This window comes from Nymphalis io, chromosome 9 (genome assembly GCF_905147045.1).
Source record: "Nymphalis io chromosome 9, ilAglIoxx1.1, whole genome shotgun sequence".
Classification (NCBI taxonomy): Eukaryota; Metazoa; Arthropoda; class Insecta; order Lepidoptera; family Nymphalidae; genus Nymphalis; species Nymphalis io.
This window is the reverse complement of record NC_065896.1, coordinates 5,158,904-5,186,874: the sequence shown is the minus strand read 5'-3', so window position 1 is coordinate 5,186,874 and position 27,971 is coordinate 5,158,904. Positions and strand designations below refer to the sequence as shown.

Here is a 27,971-nt window from a genome sequence, read left to right as displayed (position 1 = left end):
ATGGACGTCGACACGGAGTTGTCGTCGTCCGACGCAAATGCTGGGCGTAAACGCCCACTTGTGGGCCTTGCGCTCTTTGATTCCGGTTCGGATACGGAGACCGAAATCAGATCGGCGGCGAAACGTAACAGTGCTAGCCGGGGGAAGCTCACTTCCAAGGGACGCGGAACTGGCCTCGCTCGCGCCAAAGCCGAGCTTAAAGCAAAGGCCGCCGAGGCTAGGGAGGAGGCGTTTGAGCGCTCCTTGAGAAGTCGGGCTTTTCGTAAGGAGACGGCTGTGATCGCGCTTGACTCTGAGGAATCCTCTTCCTCGGAGGTCCGTAGGGAGGATCCCCTAAAATTGGGTGCAGAGGAGCTGCGTGCGGAGGCTGGTCGCAATGCAGCACTTATTCTGGAGATTGCCCAGAAATCCAGCAACCTGAAGGGTGGCTTCATCAAGAAGCTCAAAGAATCTGCATCTTCGCTCCAGTCCATCGTAGATGCTCTGGCATCAAGGACCGAGGCGGAAGAGACGCGCAGGCTTCGCGCTGATAATGGCCGCCTGCGCAAGGAGGTGGACAGCCTCAAGACTGAGTTAAAAGCCCATCGCCGTGAGTTTGCGGAAATGCGGACCACGGTGGCAGTGGCAAATGAGGCGTCCACCAGCACTGTGCGGGACACACAGACTTTGGAGGAATTTAAGGCCTCTATAATGTCGTCGGTGGGCTTTATGATTAAAGCTCAAATGGAAGGAATTCAGGACCGTCTCCTTCCAGCTAAAGTGCTCCGTCCCCCTCTGGCCGCGCACAAGAAACAGGCTGTAGTGCAGAAAACTGCACCTACATACGCGCAAGTGGTCCATCCGACCCCACCACCGAAACCCGCACAGGCGCCGAAACGGGTGCCTGCAGTCGAGTCAGTCCCGCTGGCACCGACTACGTGCCTATCAGCCACCCCGACCACGTCGGAGTCCCAACCACGGGAGGCCCAGGAGACATCATGGTCCACCGTGGTTAAAAAGGGAAAGAAGAAAAAGGCTTCCCCCTCGGCCGCAGCGTCCGCCACAGTACCATCAACAGTGGCGAAGGCTCCGCCGGTGGCCAAACCGAGGCTGGTTGCTCCTCGCAGGGCTGCAGTAATGGTCACTCTGCAGCCGGATGCGCAGGAGAAGGGCGTTACATACGCTCACATCCTGGAGCGCGCGGAGCAGGGCGTTAAGCTTCAGGATATTGGAATCTGTGGCGGCCTTAGGGTCCGACGATCGGCGACGGGAGCCAGACTCCTCGAGCTGCCGAAAGCACAGGCGGAGCAGGCGGATAAACTTGCTGAGAAGCTCCGCACTGTGCTGGATGGTGTCGCAAGCGTCGTTCGACCTGTAAAGCGAGTGGACCTTAAGGTGACGGGATTGGATGATTCCGTCACCAAAGATAAATTGGTCGCTGCAGTTGCTCGTGCAGGGAACTGCTCCCCTGACTCAGTCAGATGCGGAGTGTTGCAGCGTGGTCCCGGATATATGGGAATGGTCCGCGTCACCTGTCCTCTCACAGCGGCGAAGAAGATATCAGATGCCGGTCGCCTCCTCGTAGGATGGAGCTCGGCCAAGGTATGCGTATTGGAGCAGCGCCCTTTGCGCTGCTTCAAGTGTATGGGCCTTGGCCACACGAAGGTGCTTTGCCCATCCAAAGCGGAACGGGGGGGTCTATGCTTCCGGTGTGGCGTAGATGGCCACAAGTCGGCGGGCTGTACCGAGAAACTGCGCTGTGCTGTGTGCGCAGACGCTGGCAAGCCCTCTGGGCACGTGATGGGATCAGGGGAGTGCAACCCCCCCATCACAAAGGGTACGGTGGTCTTAGGCACCCAGACTACCACCAATGTCGGACGGCGCCAGGCCGAGGAGGAAGCTTCAATGTCAACATGAGCACAAACATAAAGTTCCTCCAGACGAACGTCAACCACTGCGCCGCGGCGCAGGACCTGCTGCTGCAGTCCATGGCGGAGTGGCAGATCGACCTGGCTGTGGCCTGCGAGCCATATTATGTCCCTCCCCTACCTAACTGGTTAGGAGACTTGGACGGCACCGTGGTGGTTACTACCCGGAGTGAAACGAGTTCTCTCTCACTCATTGAGAGGGGCTCGGGTTACGTAGTGGCAGGGTGGAGAGAATTCGTTGTTGTGGGTACGTACTTCTCTCCCAACCGCGGCCTGGCGGAGTTCGAGATTTATCTCGGCTCGATCAGAGCTGCGGTGACCAGGCAGTCACCGAGGCCGATACTGGTCTTGGGCGACTTCAATGCTAAGTCACGTGCCTGGGGCAACCCTGCCACGAGTCCGCGAGGAAGGGCTATTCAGGTGTGGGCACTTCTCTCCAGCCTGTCCCTACTCAACAGGGGGCAGGTTTACACGTGCGTGCGGCAACAGGGGGGGTCCGTGGTGGATCTCTCTTTCGCCACCCATGTTGTAGCACGCAGAGTGTTGAATTGGAGAGTAGAGGAGGAGGTGGAGACTCTGTCGGACCACAGGTACATCCGGTTTGAGATCTCTACCTCTCGCAGGTCGGTGGAACCCTCTAGGGTGCCAACCATGCTTCCAAGGTGGTCTCTTAGCCAGCTAGATCGTGAGCTGGCCAGGGAGGCTGCCATCGTACAGCGATGGGGTTCCACAGGAAGGTGGGAGGGCGCCAGTGCAGAAGAGCTAGCGGGCCACATGCGCAGTGCCCTCAAAGAGGTCTGCGATGCTGCCATGCCTAGGTTCCGGCATAGAGCTCCGCGCCGGCAGGTGTATTGGTGGTCGCCCGAAATAGCAGAGCTTCGGGCGACGTGCAGCCGGGCGCGAAGGGCTTACGTCCGTTGTAGGAGGCGCAACGGTTTTGATGCGGACTTGGAGGGACAGCTATTGGCCGCTTATCGTCAGCTGAAAAAAGACCTACAGCTGGCGATAAGTCAGGCCAAGGAGAAAGCTAGGGAAGAACTACTGGCGGGCCTGAACCGGGACCCCTGGGGGCGTCCGTTCCGCGGTGTGCGTGGAAAATTCCGCACGCAGGGTGCCCCCGTGACAGAGACAATGTCATCGGATCTCCTCCTGCGCCTGGTCGGGGAACTTTTCCCCCATCCAGGTGAGCATGTCCCTCCACAGATGGTCCCTCGCTCTATGATTGACGACACAGTGGCTCCACCACTGATCACGGAGCGGGAGATGGAGGTGGCCTTCGACCGCTTGAGGGCCAAAAACACTGCGCCGGGCCCAGACGGGATTCCAGGGCGTGTTCTATGTGACGCTCTGGAATACCTAGGCGTAAGGCTTCGGGAGCTGTTCGACCAATGTCTGTGCAGCGGGCAGTTTCCGAAGCCTTGGAAAGAGGGAAAGTTGGTCTTGTTGCCAAAGCAAGGTCGACCGCCAGATTCTTCCTCGGCATACAGGCCGATTGTGCTGCTGAACGAGACGGGCAAATTCTTCGAAAAAATTCTCGCTGCCCGTCTTATTCAGCACCTCGACGAGGTGGGGCCGGGTCTGTCAGAGGCTCAGTACGGGTTCAGGGCGGGTCGATCAACTATCGACGCCCTGGACGCCCTGAAAACCCGGACCACGGATGCGGTGGCCCGAGGGGACGTAGTTCTGGCGGTATCGATAGATGTTGCGAACGCCTTCAATAGTCTTCCTTTCGAGACTATTGGGGAGGCACTCCGATACCACGGGGTGCCTTCCTATCTCAGGAGGCTGTTGGGGGCATACCTCCAAGACCGGGTAGTCCTCTGGGAGGGGGGCGATGGGCGTCTTGTCCGGCGTAGGGTAGGCTGTGGCGTTCCGCAGGGGTCAGTTCTCGGCCCAATTCTGTGGAACGTTGGCTTCGACTGGCTCCTGCGGACATCCGTCCTTCCCAGAATGGGGGTGTTGTGCTATGCGGACGACACTCTCATCACAGCGACAGGGCGGAATTATCAGGAGGTGGCTCGCCTGGCCGAAGTCGGTACGTCGCTCACAGTGGACCGCATAGGAATGTTGGGCTTGAGGGTCTCCATCTCAAAAACGGAGGCCCTCTTATTCCACGGTCCACGTCGAGGCCCCCCTCGAGGGGCGTTTATCACCGTCCAGGGGACGGTGATTAAGGTGCAGGCCCACATGAAGTATCTGGGCCTGACCCTGGACGGAAGATGGAGCTTCGGGCAGCATTTTGTCCAACTTGGCCCGAAGCTCATCAACGCTGCTGCTGCCTTAAGCCGGCTCCTACCAAATGTAGGAGGGCCGGAAACGCCATGCCGGCGATTATACGCCGGTATTGTGCGGTCCATGGCTCTGTACGGTGCTCCCATCTGGGTGGACGCTCTCACCGCTCGGAACAAGGTTCTCTTGCGAAGGCCGCAAAGAATCATAGCGGTGAGGGTGATACGCGGATATCGTACGGTGTCGTGGACGGCGGCAACACTTCTCGCGGGCGATCCGCCTTGGGAGCTCCAGGCGGAGGTGCTCGCGGAAGTGTACCGGTTCCGGGCGGAAGTGAGGTCGCGTGGCGACCGTCCAGGGTTGGAGGAGGTGCTGCGAATCAGGACTCTCGCCCAGCAAGCCCTGATTCGCAGGTGGGAGGAGGATCTGAGGTCCCCATCAGCAGGCCTGGCGACAGTGGAGGCGATCCGTCCCCACTTGAGTCGCTGGGTAACGAGAAAAGGCGGCACACTGACCTTCAGACTGACTCAGGTGCTTACTGGACATGGGTGCTTCGGTAAGTACCTGCACGGAATAGTCAGGCGGGAGGTAACGCCCTCCTGCCACGAGTGTGGTGCGCCTACGGACACGGCATGCCACACTCTGATGGAGTGTGCCGCTTGGGGGCCTCAGCGCCTTTCCCTGGCGACTTTAATCGGCGGAGACCTTTCGCTGCCGAGCGTGATAAATGCCATGCTTGGTAGCGAAAGGTGCTGGATGGAGATGGTCTCCTTCTGCGAAAATGTCATGTCGCAGAAGGAGGTCGCGGAGCGGGAGCGCGAGGAGAGTGCTTCCGCTGACCCGCTTCGTCGAAGAAGACCGGGGAGAAGACGCCAGCGCTATGCGCATCTTCTCCTCCCGCCGTGAGTGTCGCCGGGGCCGAGGGTCTCTGTACCCCGAGTACCCCCTAGGATTTGGAGGCCCGTAGAAGCGGGCCAACCGTCGGGACGGCACGGTAGTATGCGCAAGCGATCCCGTGACGTCCCCCGACAAGATGGAGTGGGTACCGCTGGTTTTTAGTGGGTATTCCGGCGCCTTCAGCGCCGGCGAGTCCCACATACCCCCCCACCTTATGTGGGGGAAACACATAAATGTGTTTTTCCAGCGAGAAAAAAAAAAAAAAAAAAAAGGCTGGCTTCAGACACTTCTGCTTGGACTCTCGGTTGTGGCGGATATCTCAAAAATAAAATTTCAGTTGCTCAATTTTGATTCCTTTGTTCTATTTGTGTGTGTAAATTGTACGTGTCGATCTACGTTTACTTCATTGTTGTATAGTTATTTTGATTTATCTCTTTTAAAAAACCTATTTCTATCTTGATTTCTAATACTATTATATATACTGCATAAAGTGCAGGAAGAATACATAAAATATTATCATCATTAACAGAAATCAAACGCTGTATTGTTGCATTCAAATGCGAAAAGTGAGCAAGCCAATGTCATTATAGGCTCAAGTGACAAACAAACATAAACAACGTTCGTACACTGCTAACTTGGCCAATTCAACGGACAGCAATGGCACTGTGTTATGTATATTGTTATAGATCAGCAGAGTTCTTAGTAAATAAACAGATCGTAAATGTTTTCATGTTGTGCAGTGAATTTATCTCAACATATAATTATTTTTATTACACAAAAAAGGCCAATTATACTCGATTCCCATGTACATCATATGTATCGAGTATAGAGTAGTAGTAGGTGCCACGCGGAAAGTTATGTGTTCGATGCCCACCCAGGACAGACATTTGTCTGCATGAACATGTCTGTTTGTCCAGTAGTCTGGGTGTAATTATCTATATAAGTATGTATTTACAAAAGAAAAGTATTAAATGTAATATATCAGTTGTCTGGTTTCCATAGTACAAGCTCTGCTTAGTTTGGGATCAGATGGCCGTGTGGCAATAATATCCCAGGATATTATTATTATTTGGATATTTTTTTCACAGAATATATGGGATTGTTATACATACTAAAACATCAACTACTTTACTTATAACGATGCTTAACGTCTGTTTAGTTAACTACTAATTTATCTCTTGAGTCATTATCGATTTGACATTCGAAAGATGAAGACACGTCATTGTTTAACTAATCATTAAAATTATAAGTAAGACAGCAGAATTATACAGTCATAGCTCATTGTCACGGTCTTTTCATGCTGTGAACTGTCTGTTCAGTACGGTTGCCTTAGGATAATCAGATGTAGGATAATCAGAACAGTGAAAGCGCGCCCTCTTCAAGTGCGCTCGAGGCGTTGAAGCGGCAGGAACACCGGAGGGCTCTTGCGACGTGGCGCGACTGTCTCTGTGAAAAACGGTACCCTCGCAAACGGGTCATTGGAGCAATCCTGCCCGCCTTCGTAGCCTGGATGAGACGAAAGCGACGAGTCACCTTCCGACTTAGGCAGGTATTGACCGGTCACGGTTGTTTTGTTAGATCGGACGCGTATCGACGGCAACGTGTCACCACTGTGGCGCGGACCGGGACACCACTCAGCATACGTGGAGGTGTGCCTAACTATATATGCTTTTTTTATGAAAAAGGGATGTAATCTATTTACTACATTCTCAAAGGAATGATACTAACTAAAAATAAACAGATATTTTATGTTTATTTATATATTTTTCAATATGGATCATCGATTTAAGTCGACGCATTCTATAGATGAATAAGATTTTGGTAGTTTGGTAAATGGCATTCACTTACAAATATGAAAGTTAAATATATCCTTTATGTCGAAGCCTTTTTACTTTTTTATCTATTTACTTTATTTAAATAGATACAAAAGTAAATAGGCTTCGGCTTAAAAATTGGAACCTTGGTAGAACCCAATCTAAAGTTAATAAAATATAAGACGTATCAACTTGAAAGATATATTCCTCATACTAAACTAAAAATGGATTTTGCAGAAATCATCTCCCAGAGGAGTAGGAAAGGGGGATTAATTCGTTGAATTCTCCATTTCTGAGACTACGAGAGTTATAACATTAAATTTTTACAGATATATTATTTTATACACAACAAGCGAAAGAGGAAGATAAGATAAGATTAAAGGTACGAAATATTGCTTAACGTCTACAGTATATAAATATATATATTTATTGTGTACTTTATTACGCAACACAAAATTTATGTTGAACGAACTTAGTGTTTATAGTGTTCTCTCTACCAACCAACTTTAGGGAGAAGAGTAAAGAAAGTTACAGTTATTAATATATTATACTTTATTAAATATACTACATGCGTAAAATTTCGTTATTTTCGTGATACTAATCGTCAATATCTGCTTAGATAAAGGTTGACCAATTAATAATTTTGTCATACTTAAGGTCCTCCTTCAGACCGATTTCAGCCACGGCGGCCAATCTCAAGAGAGATTAGCTAACCATGCAGGAGATATTATAGTGCACAAGTGTGTGCGCAAACACAGGTGCACTCACTATTCCCTAGTTCTCATAATCCGATGGAACGGCAATCCGACACGACCGAAAAGAGTTCAAGCGCAGGACCAACGGCTTTACGTACTGTCCGAGGCACGGAAGTGTACACACTTCCAACTTCCAGACCCCAGGCTGTTGCTGAGAATGTTCTGACAAAAAAACACAATAACTTTTTATTGGCCTGAACGGGGAATTGAACCTCCAGCAGAATTGAAGGTTCAGCGGCATTATATGTAACCACTAGACCAACGAGGCAGTCATCGTCATCCTTACTAATATTATAAATGCGAAAGTGTATACGTTTGTTTGTTACGATGTCACGTCTTAACTAATTAACCAATCTTCATGTAAATTTGATTTGTAAATTTTATTTCAATTGAAAAAAAAGTGTTAAATTTTTGAATTCAATAATTATGAGAGAGTTTGTGATTTAAGATTTATGTAAGAGTATTAAAGTCTGTGATAAAGATTATTGTTTTTTTTTACGTGAAACACCTGTTGGCGCTCCTTGAGGGTAAGAACGACTCGTATGACGTGTCGGCAATCGGCATGAAGGCCCTTGTGTATGGGTGTTACATTAAAATATTCAAAATGCACTGATGCACTGAGTTGTATGTGCTCAATGTTGTAGTTAAAATCCATTTCATATTCTGGAGGTGAAGGAAAATATAGTGAGTAAGCTTGCTCGCTATGTCGAGTGTATCTGTTTAGGTTTATATATCCAATATATACCAATAAAAATATATATATATATATATACCAATACACAAAAGAGTAGCCTGGGGGAATAAACTTCAAACCTTCTCCTCGGGTTAATTATTATAAAAAAATATTTTTATTAAGTTGTAAATGAATAAACATTTATATAATAACAATATTCTATTTCAGCATCTAAATTCAAAATAATCCGAATTATCGTGTTTATTGATTTTGTAATCATCTTATATTTCCAATTTGCAGCATCTGTAATTATTGGTTTCAACTGAAAATTAATATTCGGATAGTTTTGAAAGCGGTAAGCCCGTTTCGTTTAGCTTGATAGTTTTATTGTGGCCTAAACCCGTTTAACCGCGCTGAAATTACAACGGTATAGATTTGCTTTTCACGAATAGTCTATCACAGGATGAATTTGCTCGGTTCAAAATCGATTTTTAAACGAATGATATATAACTTTTGTTTTTAACTTTAAATCTAATTGAAACTATTTAGTGTTCGTATTACAAATGATTGTAGTAACATTAAAAAATTGAAAATTTGATGAATAATACAGTATATTGAAATAGATTTTTAAATATAAAATATTTTTATTTTGAATATTTATTATTTTAAAAAGGATTTAATAAATAAATTCTTTCGTATTGTTTCCTTTAGTCAATCATATGTAACGTCAGGGTAAGTTAACGTTTATTATTAAAAAAAAATGAAGGGAATTCGATTACAATTTGCACTCCATTGCGAATACAATTTGCAATCAGTAAAGCCTGTTACGACCTCCTGTCTCCTGATGACGAGTATTTATGGACATTAAGCTAGCTTGTATAACGAAATTTCATTCTGACAAACCGAATCAAAGATCAGTATTTGATTTGCAATTATCTCATGTCTAAAATATAAGAAAAGACATTCCTAATTCGATTTTCACTGTTCTTTATTCTGTTATTTTCATAACATTCAATTCAAATTAACCAGCAATGGATTTGTTTTTTATATGTCTCGAACACGTCTTCCGCAGTATGTGTTTGGATACTTGTTATGTTCGCAATAATAGGTGTAACTTTTTAGTTTCTTAATTCTTAAATTATATATACTCATAGTTTAAATTACAAAGAAGTATATATTTTCAACTGATATAAATACTACGAAGTAAAAATTCGTTTTTTTTTAAATTTTTTTTTTTTTATAAACTTGCGTCTGGGAGTTTAATTTTTGTATGATATACATATTGATCTTTTATGGTCCCGTTATATTATTATTGTTAGTGAAGTACACAATGATAAAATTATTACTATTACAATGCTTATAAAATTGATTTTCTGTACCTACCTTTTGGCATGCAGTGATTTAACTCTAATTATCTAATGCATAGATGATAATACTTGAAGTAAGTAATTTTTAAGTAAAAATATTTTATTTTACAATATTTCGTGAAGAATGAGTTAGATGGGTAAGATTAGTTCAAAGGATAGTGCTGATTTAATATCGAAACCTATATACAAATAATTCATGTATTAACTAGTCTTCATTTACGGGTTTAATGTTAGTGGTATATGTGACGAGCAGGTTGGCGTGGTTGGTGGATCCACCCAGGACAGATATTTGTGTGCATGAACATGTCTGTTTGTCCTGAGTCTGGGTGTAATTATCTATATAAGTATGTATTTACAAAAGAAAAATAGTATATGTAGTATCAGTTGTCTGGTTTCCATAGTACAAGTTTAATTTGGGATCAGATGGCCGTGTGTGAAAAATGTCCCAGGATATTATTATATATAGGTTAGTTCAATTATTAATATTCTAGTTCAAGCCTCATCATGCACAAGCCGAGTTATTATTAAAGTAATAGTCGCTTTAAGTCAACTCGGACCGCAAACGCAACATCCAAGTTGCCTCATGAATATTAAAACAAACTGCCGTCTGCTGTCAGTTTCACAGTACAACTATTTTAACATAGAATTTATTTACAATACAAAGTAAATGATAACTATTCGTATATAACCTAGAATTATTAAATAATTCTTGATAATAATGTACTATTTTATCAGAGGTAATTGTTACTTATGACCAATAAATCTACAGCTATACAGCAATTTCATATTGCAGTTTTCCAGTTTCAATGGTGAGAAAACCCATTACAAATTATCTCAGACCCCGTATTTGGTGACGTATTTTCGATGAGAGTCATTTTTATTTATTAACATATTATTATATGGTATATTTATTCAACAACTTTAAAAAACACTAGTTAGAATAGTGAGAAACTTTTGATTTAATAATTACATTAACGAAATTTTAAGAATCGGGGTACACATTTTTACTTAATTTATATAACGAGATAAACTTCTTGCTTAAATTAAATACTAAAGACTCATTGGTTTCAAAATACAAACATATTGGTTCATAAAGATAAATGAATTTATCAACATCATTTACTTCGTATGATATGCATTATAATCTTAGTCAACTGATCGCCCAAAAATATCTCTTTTATACTTCCTAGAAGAGAATGCTTTTAGCTTTAGGCCGTCTTTTAAAAGCTAAAAATTTGCTTTACTGTCGCGTCTTTTCTTTTATAACTGAAGATCTTACAATGTACATATTTGAGAAAAAAGGTGCATTTTAATTATTTATGTTCTTAAATTTTCCCGATAAAGTTCGCTTGTAAAATGCTAATTTTACGGTCGAAAAGTTTTCACTGCAACGTATTAAAATCCGGGCTAACAAACTAAAATTCAATTAACATGTCAAAGGTTGATTGAAAAAAAAAATTACTTCAGGTAAAAATCCTTCTATTTTGGTTCGAAATCGAAAATGTTTTCGATTCTATTATTTTAATCGAAAGAGTATTTTTTTAATAAATTGAAATTTATGATTTCAACAAAAAATATTTTCATATAAAACTAGTAATCGTCCCGGCTTCGCACGAGTAGATAAGAAAAACGTATTTTGGATAGGATTTGCGTAGAATTTCGGGGAAGGAGTGACTGTGACAAATTTCAAGTCAATCGGACGGTTAGTTTAAGATCTCGTGTAATTAACTGTAGTTAAATTATTTTTGGGTTATCGACAAATAATTGGTTTTGCTTACGGATTACTACCCGTAATCTGATGTCTAATTAACGAAACACTGTTTATTATTTGTTATCTTAAATTGTCAGCATATTTATAACCGGTGTCCACCCGTAATAATGATTAAGATTTTTTTAATTGGGTGTTGTGGTTCTGGATATTTCTGCATATACATATACCGCATATACACCAACTCACAAAAATCGCGCTCTCTCTATATCATATTAATATATAAAAAGCTTAAATTATGTAAAAAAATATTTGCATTGAATTTTTAAATTCGGTTACTTAAAATAATTGGTCTTGGTGGAATTTAGTTTGTTATGTAATGTAATTGGTGAGTATATTAAGTTATTATAAGTATATATATATATTATTTATGAAGTTTCTATAAAATAATACCCCAGATGATATTACTTTGCAGTAAATATCAGTTTGCACCAAGAGCCGAAACAGAGAGTTTGTACAGCTCCGGCGCCCGGCTTAAAACAAAGAGCGTGACCTCGAGCCGTAGACGCTTGTCTTGTAGTGCATGGGGCGAAATCAGTTGTTGCTACTTAATGAGAGCACCGTTGAGCCACAAGAGTAAAGAACAAGAAGTGCCGTTGAAATGTTATATTGAAACGATCCTTTAGTCCCTTTGATCCATGCCAATCTAATTGACTCATGATATATCAGTCCACAAAAACATATACATATACTCATTAATGTTATTCTTCTCAAATACATTGTTGCGTGAAAAAATATGTATAGGAACAGCGTTGTTTCACCAATTTTAAACGGTCCAGCTACTTAACACATCTTTTCAACTTCCTTGAGGACCTTGGGTAGCGGCCCCTGTACTTAAGAGTCTAATTAGCCGTAAATTGCGACCAGAATGGGGTTCTTGGTCGAAAATTAGGTTTGAATGTCTAATTTAACCAAATAAAGGAAAATTACATCGCAATTACGTTGCCCATCTGTATTGGTTGATAATGACGTTCTGGAGTTTAGTTATGTTGACAATAGATCTAAAAATAACTTTTAAAGTATGGTAAAAGTGAAGTAATACCTGTAATAATCAGCTCCGTTTTAGGAGAAGTTAGGAGCTTATTCCACCACGCTGTTCTAATGTTAATTAGTGGATATACATCTGGCAGATTTTCATCCAACACTTTCTTCACAATGTTTTCCTTCACAAATTTATGACATGAAAATTCAGTGGTGCTTGCCCGGGTTCGAAACTACAAACTTTGTATAGGATTCAAGTGCACACTGAGCCACACAAAAACACTATTGAATATCACACGAATGAAAAGTATCACACGGACGAAAAGTAGTAGTAAAAATATAGATCAACTTAGCGTAAGTAACATGCGGAGCGGGAGATCCTTGTCCGTGAAGTTTGAGAAGATCTGTTTGTCTGCACGGTTCCCTGCGAGCAATCATGTCGGCGATGCTTCGCAGGAAATCGGTGTGGAGGGCCGTAGCCTCCTTCTCTGAGACCTGTCATGGCCCAGAAGGAGACGGCGGAGCGAGAACGGAAAAGGGCCGATCCCGCTTGGTGGACACAATGACGGCGTCGTCTCGGCCTTCCCACAGCCCAGACGCCCGGGGCCTAAAATATAAGATAAGATAAAAAGAAAGGGCCTGGGGCCGTGGATGTGTGAGGTCCTCATCTCGAGGCCTCGCGTGTCCCATTTAAGACGGCCCTGAGGAGAACGGCAGCTGGGATGGCCTCGCGCTGCCGTACGCACTAGTGAGGAGCGCGGGGGGGGGGGGGGGGGTGAGATTACCTTCGCCCCCTTTTTTTTTTATAGAATAGGAAGGTGGACGAGCATATGGGCCACCTGATGGTAAGTGGTCACCAAACGCCCTTAGGCATTGGCATTGTAAGAAATGTCAACCATCGCTTATAGCCAATGCGCCACCAACCTTGGGAACTAAGATTTTATGTCCCTTGTGCCTGTAATTACACTGGCTCACTCACCCTTCAAACCGGAACACAACAATAGCTGAACACAACAAGTATTGCTGTTTTGCGGTAGAATATCTGATGAGTGGGTGGTACCTACCCAGACGAGCTTGCACAAAGCCCTACCACCAGTACCCCTGAGGAGAGCTCCGCCGAACCACGAGCGGAGCGGAGCGGAGCACAGCACGGGAGAGGCCGCAAATGCATTATATCAGCACGATCCCGCAGCCTCTCCAATCCGTGCTGAGGACGGCCATCGCAATGGTTTTAGTGGGTAAGAATCCCACATAACCCGGTTCCATCCCCATGGGACCGGGTACTTTTTTGAAGGATTCCACTTCGAGAAAAAAAAAGTATAGACTAGATAGTCGATTGATCAGATTAATTATATATTTTTTAAATAAGAAAAGATTTCGTATTATGAAATACTCCTGTTTAAATCCTGTTTAAATGCCAACATTATTTTTAATGTTTTACTTTTGTAAAACTTGAGACAATACGTGACTTATTGAAATGTACATTCAATGGACATTAAAAATACGATTTGTTTTTAACTTCAATCGTAAACAAAAACAGTCGAACATTTAACTTTTTGATCGATTTTAGTCGCAAACACGTTTCTACGTAAACAGAAGGCAAAAGAAAAATCGTTTTCATCACAAAAACGAAAGTATAATACTTCGAAGTTGCGAGTAAATTTGTTTCAAGTTGTTGTTCGCCAGTAATGTGTTGTTGGTAATTTCTGTGAAAAACCGCGGGGAATAGACTTTAATTTTTTTTTGTTACAAATTTTCACTTAATTACTTCAGCGAGTCACGAGACAGCGATAACTCAATTCCTATAGCTTATGTACTCTGTATACATATCGGTGAAAGAACAGTTTTTCTTCTCTGCTTGTCAAACGATTTTTGTTTTTGATCAATACTGTTGTCGATTTTTTTTTAAATAAATCTGTAATATTTTGTCTTAAGAATCAAAACCATAGCATTGATTGTTGTTATCGTTAACAATTGCTATTGCTCAGTTTTATTTATTGAATAGCTAGGCGGACGGGCAAATTGGCCACCTGGTCGTAAGTGGTCACCACCATCCATAGAAATTGACGATGTAAGGCATATTAACTATTCCTTACCTCACCAATGCGCACCCATACTTAGGAGCTAATATGTTATGACTCACTCACCCTTCAAACCGGAACATAACAGTACTAACAACAGCAGTTTTCTGCTAGAATATCTGATGAATGGGTGGTATCTACCCAGACGAGCTTGCACATAGTTCTACCACCAAGTAAATAATAATGATGACATTTGAAGTTAAATAAATTAGAATAGGACATGACTTTTAGTGTCTTTATATATACGCATAATATATTTCAACCTCTTTATACTGTTGGTAAAGTTTACCTCAAGCCTTAATAACCATCTAGTGAATTAAAATATGCAGCTTTGATTCTTCCAAAGCAAGCTCAATATTTAGTCAGAGAAAGAAAGATAAATACCATCTATTGTCTTAAAATATATTTTTTTACGTACTATATTACATTCAAGTATTTTTCTTAGAATGTACTACTCTATACGAAATCACTATTAACGTGGATCCAATTTCTTTTTTCGACATTATATCACCATCAGTGTTAAGTGAAGTGAGGAGCTAAGATATGTTTATATTTCTTATTTGCCGGCTGAGCGCGTTTTGCCGTAAAGTGCGTTACAGCGTTAAATCACAGGAATCGATCAGCCGTCCTAAAGAATGAGTAATACGATCATAATGTAAATATATTGTAACATGACTATATAGATTGTTCATTATTTTTATGATGAAATTTATTTTTATTTATTTGTTTTAAATGAGAGACTAGCTAATGAGATCACCATTTATCTTCATAAAAGGCTCTAGTACCGTAAGAAGTATTAAATAACTTATTACACCGTCAATGTGTAACAAGCCTTTAATTACACTGGCTCACTTATTCTTCAATTTGAAACACATTTTATAGAGCATTAAATTTGGACAGAAGAATAAAGATTAATTGATGAGTTTTTATTACCTGTATATAACACTACAGGATAATAAGAATGTTTGTCTTCAAACAAACCTAATTAAATCGAATTAACTTACAATTAAATCAGTTATTTATTATATAATTACGCTTCAGATAAATTTAGTTTTGAGTTGAAATTATCATCTTTAGTTACTTACACACACAAACATAATTCGGTGACTAAACAAAATCTGAACCGTAATACTATTACTTCTAATTCTTTAACATAATATAATTTACAATAATATAAGAAAACAATATCCTAAACGGTTGATTTATTTTCAGTCAAACTAAAAAAATATATTTCATTCCAGTCAGCGTATTCCAATATTGTATCGTCAGCTTACAAGATTAAAATAAATTCAACGCAGCCTAGAATCCAGTTGAATTATATCCAAATAAACCGATAATGAAACTAAGTTAAATTACATAGTTAATTTAATATTCCGGTTTCATTTACGTTATTTATTGGTATAAGATATAATTTCGACGCATCTAATCGCCCTTATGTATCTTCCCGATACATGTCGAGTATTTTTCTATAAATAACGTAATTAAAACATTACTTTATAATAATCGGTATCGATATTTAGGACTCATTGGTGTATGAGGTCTATGAATATTAAAAAATAGCTGCTCATATTGTAACTGAATTATCACAATCGTTCGTTTAATCACGGACACTAATACTGCAAGACTAAACTTCTCAGCTGCAAATGTTTAAGATAATTGTATATTTATATTGAGAAACGTTATCTAAATATGTAGAAATATTCTCTAAATTTAGCGACTGGGTGTTGATCTCGAAATGTTCTCGAAATGTAGAATTATTCAACATTTCATTCTTTATTTAGTACATGCAAGCGGAGCCTCATGGCCTCCAAGGAGTTACTACCTCAGAGAGCTTAATCATTTACAATACCTGGCTGTTGAATACTTTAAACGGCAATGCTTTCCAACACACTACAATCGTTGCTAGTCTAAGTAATTATTATATTGTGAATTTTGGGAGTCATGGAAAGCTTAAGATAATAGAACAAAACTGTGTCATATTGCAACATATAGTCTATAATTCTATATAGCAGTGTATAATCAGATCACATGAACGGCTGTTATTAGAAAAGTGCAGTGCGAGTGTTTATATACTATGTATTTTCCTTCACTGCCTTCGACTGCTGCAAGTATTTTGGAGGCCTTATGTGAATGAGAGGTAGTCGCACTTCATATTGTTACGTCACTTTTGACATTTAAGATACACGAACATACGTATTTTACCAGTAGAGTAGAGTAGAGCTTTGTGAAAGTTCGTCTGGGTAGGTACCACCCACTTATTAGATATTCTACCGCAAAATAGCAGTACTTGGTATTGTTGTGTTCCGGTTTGAAGGGTGAGTAAGCCACTGTAATTACAGGCACGAGAGACATATCATCTTAGTTCCCAAGGTCGGTGGCGCATTGGCGATGTAAGCGATGGTTAACATTTCTTACAATGCAAATGTCTATGGGCGTTGGTGACCACTTACCATCAGGTAGCCCATATGTTCATCCGCCTTCCTATTCTATATAAAAAAAATACGTAAAATTTGAAAAACATTTGAATAGCATTCCTTTTCTCTAAGTAATCGTTATCGGTAAAGCACATTTTTAATTTTTCCGCTAACCTAACCAACTAACCTACATCACGTATAACATGATAGAAATCTCCGCGAGGCATATTTATTGGTTATTCAATCGAGCAAGGTCAATGAAGTATATCCACCTCATAAACATTTATCAAGAAATACGTAAATAGGTATTATTAAATTTCATTTCATTTGTCATAAGTATGTTTGTAATATATGATTTTAATTCTGTTGAGACATGTAATGAACGAGAACAATGTAAGATAACAAAAGAATTAACAAATGAATTTAAAATGTAATACAAACTCTTTACACGTTTATAATATAAAATAACATTTCTTTCTTATTTTAAAGGGCTATACGTACTTGCTTATATATACGTATTTTAACTAAACAAAGCAACCATTAAAAGTAAATGTAATTGATTATCAGTGACGGCGGTTGCAAGAGTCTCAACACTTTCATTCGGGTAGTCCGATGAGATGGTTATCCGACCCGACCGAATGAAAAACAGGTGCAGATCTTATGGCTTTATATACTTTCCGAGAGAAGGGAGAGTAATATTGCTAAGAAACTAACTCCGACATAATACTCGTACTAGCATTTCTCGTGTTAGCCGCTAGACGGCGTTATTCAATCAAATATTGTTTGATGAAAAATAGCACATTTATTTCTCTTTATCGATAGAACCAACATTCAGAATTTTTGGACATTACAAAGCAGTTTAATTAAAATATTGATGAAAATTTAATAATTTTTCATAAAGCTATTTAATATTAGGTTACATATGAAATTGGCGGGATATGATGGTACGGGAGGAATATAAAGTCAATTTTTTTTTTGTAAAATTTATTTAATTAATCAAAGTATGCACCGTTGTTATCTTTGCACTTTTGCCATCTCATAGGTAATTCATTGATCCCTTTATTAAAAAAACCATGGGGGCGAGAATCAATAAACTCTTTGAAGGCGGTTTGGACTGCCGCATCGGAGTTGAATTTTTTTCCTTGTAAGAAGTTGTCCAAATTCCGGAAAAAATGGTAATCTGTTGGAGAAAGGTCCGGGGAGTACGGTGGATGTCACAGACATTCCAATTGTAGCTCATCTAACTTAGTGGTTGTTTGTTGTGCAGTGTGTGGTCTTGAATTGTCGTGAAGCAGCAGTGGCCTAGAGCGATTGACCAATCTCGGTTGTTTAGCAGCTTGTTCTTCCTTTATGGATTGCGGTTGCTGACAACTGATATCTGGCGTAATCGTTTGGTCAGATTTTAGAAAGCTGTAGTGAACGACACCGGCGCTAGTCCACCAAACACTCACAAGTAACTTTTTCTGAGTCAATTTTCGTTTAGGGCAGGATTTGGCTGGGTCTCCAGGATTCAGCCATTGCGAAGAGCGTTTCCGATTATCGTACAGTATCCACTTTTCATCACGAGTTATTTTCGATTTAAAATTCATTATTGTGTTGCTTGAGCAAAGTAACAAAACACGCGTATTCATCGTTTAAGTTTTTTTACTTTCCTGATTAACTTTAAGTGGATTAATACAGTTTATCACTTACCCCTTAAGTCCACGCGAGCTGGTTCTCGATGTCACCGCCTAACTGTGACATCAATTCCATCGCGAACAAAGAAATTTGGCAACTCCTTTCTTTGTCGCACTTCCAAAAAATGGAATTCCTTACCAGCTCACGTGTTCCCCTCCTCTTACAACCCGGGTTCCTTCAAACGAGGCGTGAAGAGGCATCTTGCGGGCCGGCAAGGCGAAGGCGGCTAGTGCAGAACGTTTTTCCCGTCTGTACTGGCCGTCGTCGCGTTTGGACTCTACTACCATTTACCAACAGGTGGAGTAGAGTCATTTGCCCTCCCGGAGAATATAAAAAAAAAAACCCCGAAGTCTGCAGCTATCTCTGAAGTGCTTTGTGAATTTGAATTTGGAATTCTTAACCAAAGAGGAGATATTTCAGATCAAAGTGGTCAGTACGACAAAACGCTAATTTCATTTTATGTAAGGACCTAATAATTTGACATTGTTAAAACAATCAGTTGAATCTATTTATTATTGCTACTTAAAATAATTTCAGAAGAAAAAGTTCGGTTAATTCAATTAAAAAATAAAAAAAGGAGGCAAACAAGACTGTCTTGGAGAAAAATAAAGTACAACGCTTAAGTCACGAGTTAATTTATTTCGAAGTTACTTTGCCACTAATTTGTTACGGTCGCGTCCTCGAGGCAAGACCACATTGCGCGAACAACTTTTTGTTACTGAATTTGACTTACCATTCTGTTAAACTATTTTTTAAAACAATTTTAGTAATTTAACAAATAATTTAATCAAACTAATATTATATTAGTGATATTAATATAATTCTCACTTGGTGGTAGGGATTTGTGGAGGGCCGTCTGTATAAACTGAATTCTCTTATTAATTATTTTAATGCTAAATAGCAATATTTGCATTCCTGTGTTCCAATTTGAAGGGTGAGTGAGTCAGTATTGACGGCGAATAGTTTGATTACTATTTCTTCAATAACAACGACTATGATGATAACCATTTCTCATCAGGTCCATCAGTCCGTCTGCCTTGCTATATTAAATAATTTCTATGAAATGTAAGTAAAAATTTTCGTTCAGCCACTTCATTTAATTTTTCATGTTAAAGGACCGTCATGATAATTATCAAATAGATATTTTTATATAGGTACTTTATAGCGATCACGTAAGTGGTGAGTATTCTACTATTTACCTATCCCAAGCTGGCTGCATCGTCTTTATGGACATCATTCATCATTATTGATCATTCTGTCCATGTCAGTCTACTGCTGAACATAGGCCTCTCTCATGGCGCGTCACTGAGCTCGAACTTCAGTTGTCCTTCCCCAATACCTGCCTTTCGATACTCTAAATATAGGGCGCCGTATAGAACGCTTACCAACTCACGGTCTCCACTGAATGCTCATATATTTAGAATGATCAATATCAGCACTCGCGCGTCAATGGCTAAAAGTAGGGTCGGTGTGTTGTTTATCGAGAAGACGGCTCAATGAGGCATAATAATTAAAGTTCCACGACACTTTCACATATAAAGTAAACATATTTTTTTTATAAATTCACTATGAATAGGAATGTTTTGTATGTTACATTGTTAGGAGTATGATATAAATACCTATACGGAAGTAATTTTAATAATACTTTATTTTCTGAATTGATTCAATATTTATTGCAACTTTTTTTATTGATTTTTTGTAACATTAGCAATGATGTTGGGAAAAAGTTCTTTAAGAAGATTAATTAATTCAATATAAGACGTTGTTCCACCGTAAATTGGTCATCCAATAAATGTGTCCGAATTTATTGAACCCATTATTTCTCAAAGTTTTTCTTCGCTGTTGAACATAAAATGAACTATAAACAAGATCACATTAGAGTACAATTGGTGTAATACTTGAGTGATTTGAACATACCATCTTTTGATACAACCCACATACTATACTTTTTATATCAAATTTAGTAAATATTGGCAAACCATTCGTTGGTTATTGGTTACCATCACCCATATACCAAGAAAGCATTCATCATCAATGTGTCACCATCCTAGGGAGTTAATATAACGTCCTTCGTGCTTGTAGTTGAATTGGCTCACTCACCCTTCGACTCGTAACACAACGATACTCAGTATTGCAGTTTAACCGTAGAATAAGTGATGAATGGATGGTAAGTCTATGGTAAGGTAAGTATAATTGAGTGGTAGGGCCATTCAATTATTTTCATTTATTTTATTTTGATTTGTACATTTCATTTCTCAATGTAAATAATATCCTGTCTAATGATAATATTAAGAGTTAAAACTTTAAGTTACTTTGGCACTAAGCTTTTTGGTATAAACAAAACTATAACGTATTGAGGTTTGAACATAGTCAGCGAAAATGCTAATGTAATGAAGAGCAGGCGTGCGGTCAGCACACACACGGTATGCGATTTTAGTGTATGTGAATATATTTAGTATTTCAGTACTTTATATTCCTTTATAATCTCTCGTTTATTTAAAGTATTTATGTAAAAACTATATAAAAGCATCTTTATCTAGTCAAAAAATGGTTTTATTAAATAAAACTAGAAAATTACTCAACAATTATTAATATTTTATAAATTTACTTATAGAAAAAAAAACATTTTATATTTCATAAAGAATAACCAAATACCTCCAAAATAAAGGAAACAGGCTTTAAATTAAATAGTAAGGCATTGAAAGTACCAATCCTTCTTCAAGACTAAAAACAATGAACTACAGAGTTAGACTATTAAACAGAGAATATTGAATTGAACCGGTCAATTCATTTAATTTATTAGTTTAGCCTCTATTTGATCAAACTTTTAATGGTTAACATATCTTAAAATGCCAATGTCTATGGGCGTTCGTGACCGCTTACCATCAGATCGCCCATATGCTCGTGCGTTTATCTATACTATAAAATGAATGTTTATTTCTCATAATATATAATACATTTATTTATATTAAAGCAAGATAACACAATTTCAGGTTTTTTTTGGATGGTACATAACGATAGTCAAAGATCTTCTTCAATAACAAAGCGTTACACTTACTTATTGATTGTCATAAAACTACCACCGGTTCGGAAATAAACACCTGAGAAGAACCGGCGAAAGAAACTCAGCGGGTTTTTTTATATCTCATCCTTTACAATAAGTAATATACAACAATAGCCGAATTTTATGTACATTTTTTTAATTTGACATAACCTGGAGGCGATCGTTTCATTCCCGAGGTGTGATAAATAATATGTAGTTAAGTTTGGGCTGTGTTGATCCTTGACTATCAATATGATATGCAATTGCAACTCGTGCAAGAGAAATTTCTTGCAAAAGAAATGAATAAAGGTTTTTTCTAAATATTACATTCTGTAGATGCAAATCAGGGAGAACCAGTAATTGTGGGTAACCTGGAGGCGATCGTTTCATTCCCGAGGTGTGATAAATAATATGTAATTAAGTTTGGGCTGTGTTGATCCTTAACTATCAATATGATATGCAATTGCAACTCGTGCAAGAGAAATTTCTTGCAAAAGAAATGAATAAAGGTTTTTGTTAAATATTACATTCTGTAGATGCAAATCAGGGAGAACCGGTAATTGTGGGTGCAGAAGAATCAGCAGAATCGGATTCTTCTGCACTTAAGCTTATGTAGAACAATGGCTTGCAATGCTGCATTGCTTGCAATACTTCTACTAATTGTCCACCACCAATAATCTTAATATATCGAATTATAGAGACATGTATTGTAAAAGATAGTTAAAATTATTAATATATAATAAAATTATTAACTACATATTATATAATGATTTTTTTAAATAAACTTCTATAAAAAGTGTCTGATACAGATTAAGTAGCTACTTATATTTTTTTCAGTATATCTTATCGTAATTTACAAGGACTAGTTAAATACAATACTTATTTTGTAATAAATATTTATTTAATAATTTTATATTTTTTTACATTTATAAATCGATTAAAAAACATTTTAACAAAAACGTTTAAAAAAACCATCCAAATCAGAGTAGTATTTACCAATTCCGAGATAGAATGTTTTTCTATCATTCACTATAAAATAATTAACAATATTTATGTGAATCCATACAAACTGATTTTATTAGTTATTGCGATAAAAAAATCTTAAATTATTGAAAGTATAAATATTTAATATTTACCGATAAATAAAGAGCTGAAAATAAATTAAAAGCTGCTTATTTTCTTCATTAACAAAATTTATTCCGTACTACTTGCTGCCATTGAAATTAAAAATTTAATGGCAAAATAATTTATGAATTACTATTTAGCAATACGTATTCGTATATAAAATTGTATAATCGATTCAACTGATCTTAATATAAGATTATTTCTGTATAATCAACGGTGTAAGAGGTTTTACCAAATAAAAAGCTAGCTTATTAAGGAATTGCATATTAATATGGAACTAAAAGATGTTCCTTATGCAAAACGCAATTTTGAATCGTATAAAAATTTCAAATATATATTATTTTTATTATATACTTATTTCTTAAGTAATTTTCAAGAGTTTTATTTATAAATAAGAACTATAATAAAAAATAGTTTATAAATAATCCGTTTCTTTGTTCCATACAAACATACCGTCGGTACTTTTATTAATAAATATAAATTGGATGATTTGTATTGATCTTAACCATAACCAACCCGAATTGGAGCAGCGTGGCGGAATAAACTCCTCCTCGAAAAAGGAGATGAGGTCTTAACCCAGTAGTGGAATATGGACTTTACTTAATCATAAAGTCACGCTTTCAAATCCAACCAAGTCTATTTCTGTAGACTTTTTATCTAAGTTAATTAACAGGTCGCTAAGAATATACATCACGTGAGCAGACTATCAATATCAAAACGACGACCATCAGTCAATAGCAGTCAAGTGAAACCGCCCTATTTGGCGCTTCATTAAACAGATGTGATTGAATCTACGGAAAGTTATCACATCGGCGTGGTGTCCGCGATCACGGATGGAGATAATGACGTTCAAATTACTGATGATCGATAGATTTATTGAAGAAAGTATTAGTTTTTTTTGTATTAGGTAGGTGGATAGGCATATATATATATGGGTTACTGTTTGGTGATACTGTACATCGTCAACGCTCCATTAATGTTGAGTACGAAGTTGTTATATCCCTTGTGCCTGTACTTACACTGTTTGGCGGTAGAATATCTGATGAGAGGGTGGTACCTACCCAGACGGGCTTGCACAAAGCCCTAACACAAAGTGAAAATTGAGTAATTTATCACCCCCTAAAACAAGCACGTGTGAAGCCGGCACTCTAGTTATAATATATTATTGTTTATAAAGAAGTAAAATAAAGAAACAACCAAAATAAATAAAATTTCAATTACTATGTACTCTAACTTTGAGAAGACAGCTTGGATTTTTATTTCGGTTAATTAATGATGACACCAGTAAAAGTAATCAGTAATAAAAATCTTTCCTAGTAATTCTTTTAATTACAGTCTTTGTTATTAAATAAAATATGCAGTATATTTTTGTATTATAGAAACTAAGCAGCTAAAAGCTCAAAAAAAAATAGAGCATGCTATTTTTTATTTAATTTAAAGTTCACTTTAGGTAAATGGGCATTTGAAAGAGACTGCATGCTATACACGTAGCCACTTTGTAAACATAAAAGACTGCGAAGTCGTTTAAGCTATGTGTAAATGACCTTAATGTGACAGGAGTTATGTTAAAAATAAATGTCAAATGCACATCGACCACATTTAAACATAAATACTATTAGTAACTTCTTAATAAGGCTTGTAATCCAGTTACGTTCCAGCGTACCCATTCTTTTTATTTGCACGCAGTGCAAACCTTCAGGAAGGTACCTGGCTCCCATGGGGGGGACCGGATTATGTGGAATTCTTACCCACTAAAACCTCTGCGATGGCCGTCTTCGGCACGGATCAGAGATCGGATCGGATCGGATCGGATGGAGAGGCTGCGGGATCGTGTTGATAAAACGCATCCGTGCTGTCAACGGCCTCTTCTGTGCTGTCTCTTCTCAGGGGGCGAAGGTAATTTCGCCCCCCTGAACTCCTCGCTAGTGTGTCCAGAGCGGGGCCATCCCGGCTGCCTTCCTCCTCAGGGCCGTCTGAAATAAGTCACGCGAGGCCCCTTACCTTACGCACCCATGGCCTCTGGGTTATGCCAAAAAAACAACTTTGACATTGAATTGAGTTATAAATATGGATTCGCGAAAATTTACGTTTATAAATATGGGCGATATTTTAATTATTTGGCAATTTTATTTAAGAATTCGTTTAATTATGATTAAGTTATAAGCTTCCACACTCAAACCATTAGTAATGTAAATTTCTGACTGCCGTTGGTCTAGTGGCTAGATGTAAGGCCGCAGACCCAAATATATTGGTAGACAATTTATCTACTTAAAAAAATTTTTACAAAGTTTTTGAGCGGTGACTATAAAAAGATAAATATATAATCAAACATAATGTCTTTCTTATATTTTAGTTAGAATTCGCTCATAGGTACAGGGTATTATGGGATACATGGAAAAAAATCATCAAATGTATTGTTTAGTTTTAGATTTTTTTTTTGTTTACCCTATTTTTCTGTTTTTTTTTTTTACTTGTAATAAATGTGATAACAAATATTCGCCAAATTCTTAACATATTTTATTCTGTAAATACTGATTATTTATTTTAAAACTTTTACATATAACAGCCGAAAATATTAGGAGATCGCATCGCTATGAATACTGTTGCGGGTTTAAAAATGGAGTATTCGAGAGGAACCTCGCCAAACGTGGTTTGGCTCTCTCAAATACGCGCTTCGAAGCTAATAGCACATTAGACAAGCTATCTCAGAAGCTCAACTCTAAATATTTAAACCTCAGACCGCAGCGCGCCTCTGAAAAGGCTTTTTATTTACAGATAACGAGACCTAGCACGGCTCCTCCGTATAATGAGGTTTCTTATTTCCTGGTAATGATTTTTTCTCACGCAAAATGGTTAGTTGCTAAGAATTTCAATGTTTACATTATCATACCTTTAAAAAAAAAACTTATAGCTAGCAACACATATCATCATCCTCATTTTAAAAGCAAAGGTTGTATAAGTGTATTTTTAAGTTAATATGGCTATTTACATGTAACTGAAAGTTTTTATTTTTATCTTATGTTTAAAGAGGGTTATTTTTCCATAAAAATAAAAATAATTGAATTATTTTTGTGTTATTTCAAAATAATTGTCTTTTCAAGTTATTGTGCTTGACAATTGTCTATAAAATAATTAAAATTGAAGTGGTTGTCTATTTTTTCGAAATCACTTTGTTTTTATGTTTATATGGCTAATAAAAATAATTTCATTTTAATGTTCTGTCTGCCTGTTCGTTAGCCCGGGGCTACTGTCAAAAAGGGTAAAATGAAAACCGCGGTGGTGTTTAGTCTTTTTTATCTAAATCGTTTGAGGCTATCAAAATATATAACGAATTAAAGTTTATATATGTTTATATTTTTTTTTTTTATATAGAATAGGAAGGCGGGCGAGCATATGGGCCACCTGATGGTAAGTGGTCACCAACGCTCTTAGACATTGGCATTGTAAGAAATGTCAACCATCGCTTACATATCCAATGCGCCACCAACCTTGGGAACTAAGATTTTATGTCCCTTGTGCCTGTAATTACACTGGCTCACTCACCCTTCAAACCGGAACACAACAATATCAAGTATTGCTGTTTTGCGGTAGAATATCTGATGAGTGGGTGGTACCTACCCAGACGAGCTTGCACAAAGCCCTACCACCAGTAAACGCATAAGTGGGTAATCACTAAAAACCACTTTTAGGGTTTTATTGAAATTAAATATTGGTCATAGAGAGATGTTATTTAGCCTATAGCTTTCATCGATAAATGGGCTATCCAACACTAAAATAATATTTCAATTCGAGCCTGCAATTCCTGAGATAGCACAATAGCGCGTTCAACCAAACAAATACTTCAGTTTTATAATATCATTATATAAATAAATAAAGTGTTCCGTGAGTTAAATAGTTTTTTTATAATCTGAATATTTTGGAATTCAAAAAATATTTGTGTATTTGGGTAATTTACAGCATTAACAACGACGTTGATGACTGGGGCAGGGGAGCTACAGCATCGTAGATCGGAAAACATGTATAAAATAAATTTTGGTTCAACCCATTCAGGTAACTAAAAATATATTAAGTCAAACAACAGGTAACATACTGTAAGTTCACTAATGAAAAAAACGCTGTAATACACTTTTTATAACCAGCGTGACATTTCATGCTTCTTACTTTAAAATCACAGACTTCTATAAAACCATAAAACCATTTATTACGTCACCTGTACTTATAAGCCCGACCGAAGCCGCGGGCAAGAGCTAGTTAAGTATATAGTATCGAAAAACAAAAGAAATGTGTATTACATGTTTATTTAACGGATTTGTTTAATGATTAATTGATTTTATAACCTTAAATTTTATTATTCCTTATCTGCTTGGCGATCCATGACGGCAACATTTTTTTTATATAATAATTTCTGTAAATTAATACACAAATTTCTGACAACGGAATAGTATCGAATCCTATACCGACTCTAAATCAACTAAATACTGAACGTGAACAATGGAAATAAATCTAATTAATATGTTAATACATTCAATCATTCAATTTTGATTTTACTGAAACTAAACGATAAATTATAAATTATTTGCATACAGGTCGGAATATGTTATAATTTTAATTAAAATTATATATGTATGTTATTTGTATCATAATTAATTATATTACAAATAAAAATATATTCTAGACTTTTCAAAACACGCAAAAGGAATAGGTACAATTTATCAGAACACCTACTATTATTTTTATCACCACCACTGTCTGGTTGTGAACCTGAACTGAATCCGGTCGTGTCGGATTGTTTTTCGATCATTTTATAAGTATGAGGGAATATAGATGCACCTTTATTAGCGCACACACTTGTGCACTATAATATGTCCTTCGCAGTTAGCTAATCTCTCTCGGGAATGGCAACCATGGCCGTAATCTGTCAGGAGGTCACAAATTATTATAATTGAAATTTCTTTAATTTTTTCTAGACAATTGAAAGCTGCATTCACCATTGTTTTTGGCCGCAAAAAGCGTCAACCGATTAATCAAACATTTGTACGTATGTAGAGCACATAAAGTGTTTCAATGAAGGGGCCATAAAACTGGCGTATAACGTTGTTATTTCTCTTTGTTATTACCGTTCAGGTGCGCTTCAGTGATATATTGGTGACCAATTGTGTTGTTTTGTGATAGCTTACATTATAATTGCTTGGGCACGTGACTTATGTCATTAAACTGGATGTAATTGTATTTAATTAATT

General features: G+C 38.4%; 1 protein-coding gene across 1 annotated transcript; it reads left to right on the top strand.

The window, feature by feature from the left end:
- On the top strand, window positions 1–26,737 carry LOC126770890 (uncharacterized). The gene is made up of 3 exons (XM_050490498.1): window positions 1–1,816; window positions 25,298–25,532; window positions 26,689–26,737. Exons 1-3 carry the CDS (start codon window positions 1–3, stop codon window positions 26,735–26,737), a joined length of 2,100 nt encoding a protein of 699 aa, XP_050346455.1.
- Window positions 26,738–27,971: the final 1,234 nt, after the last annotated feature.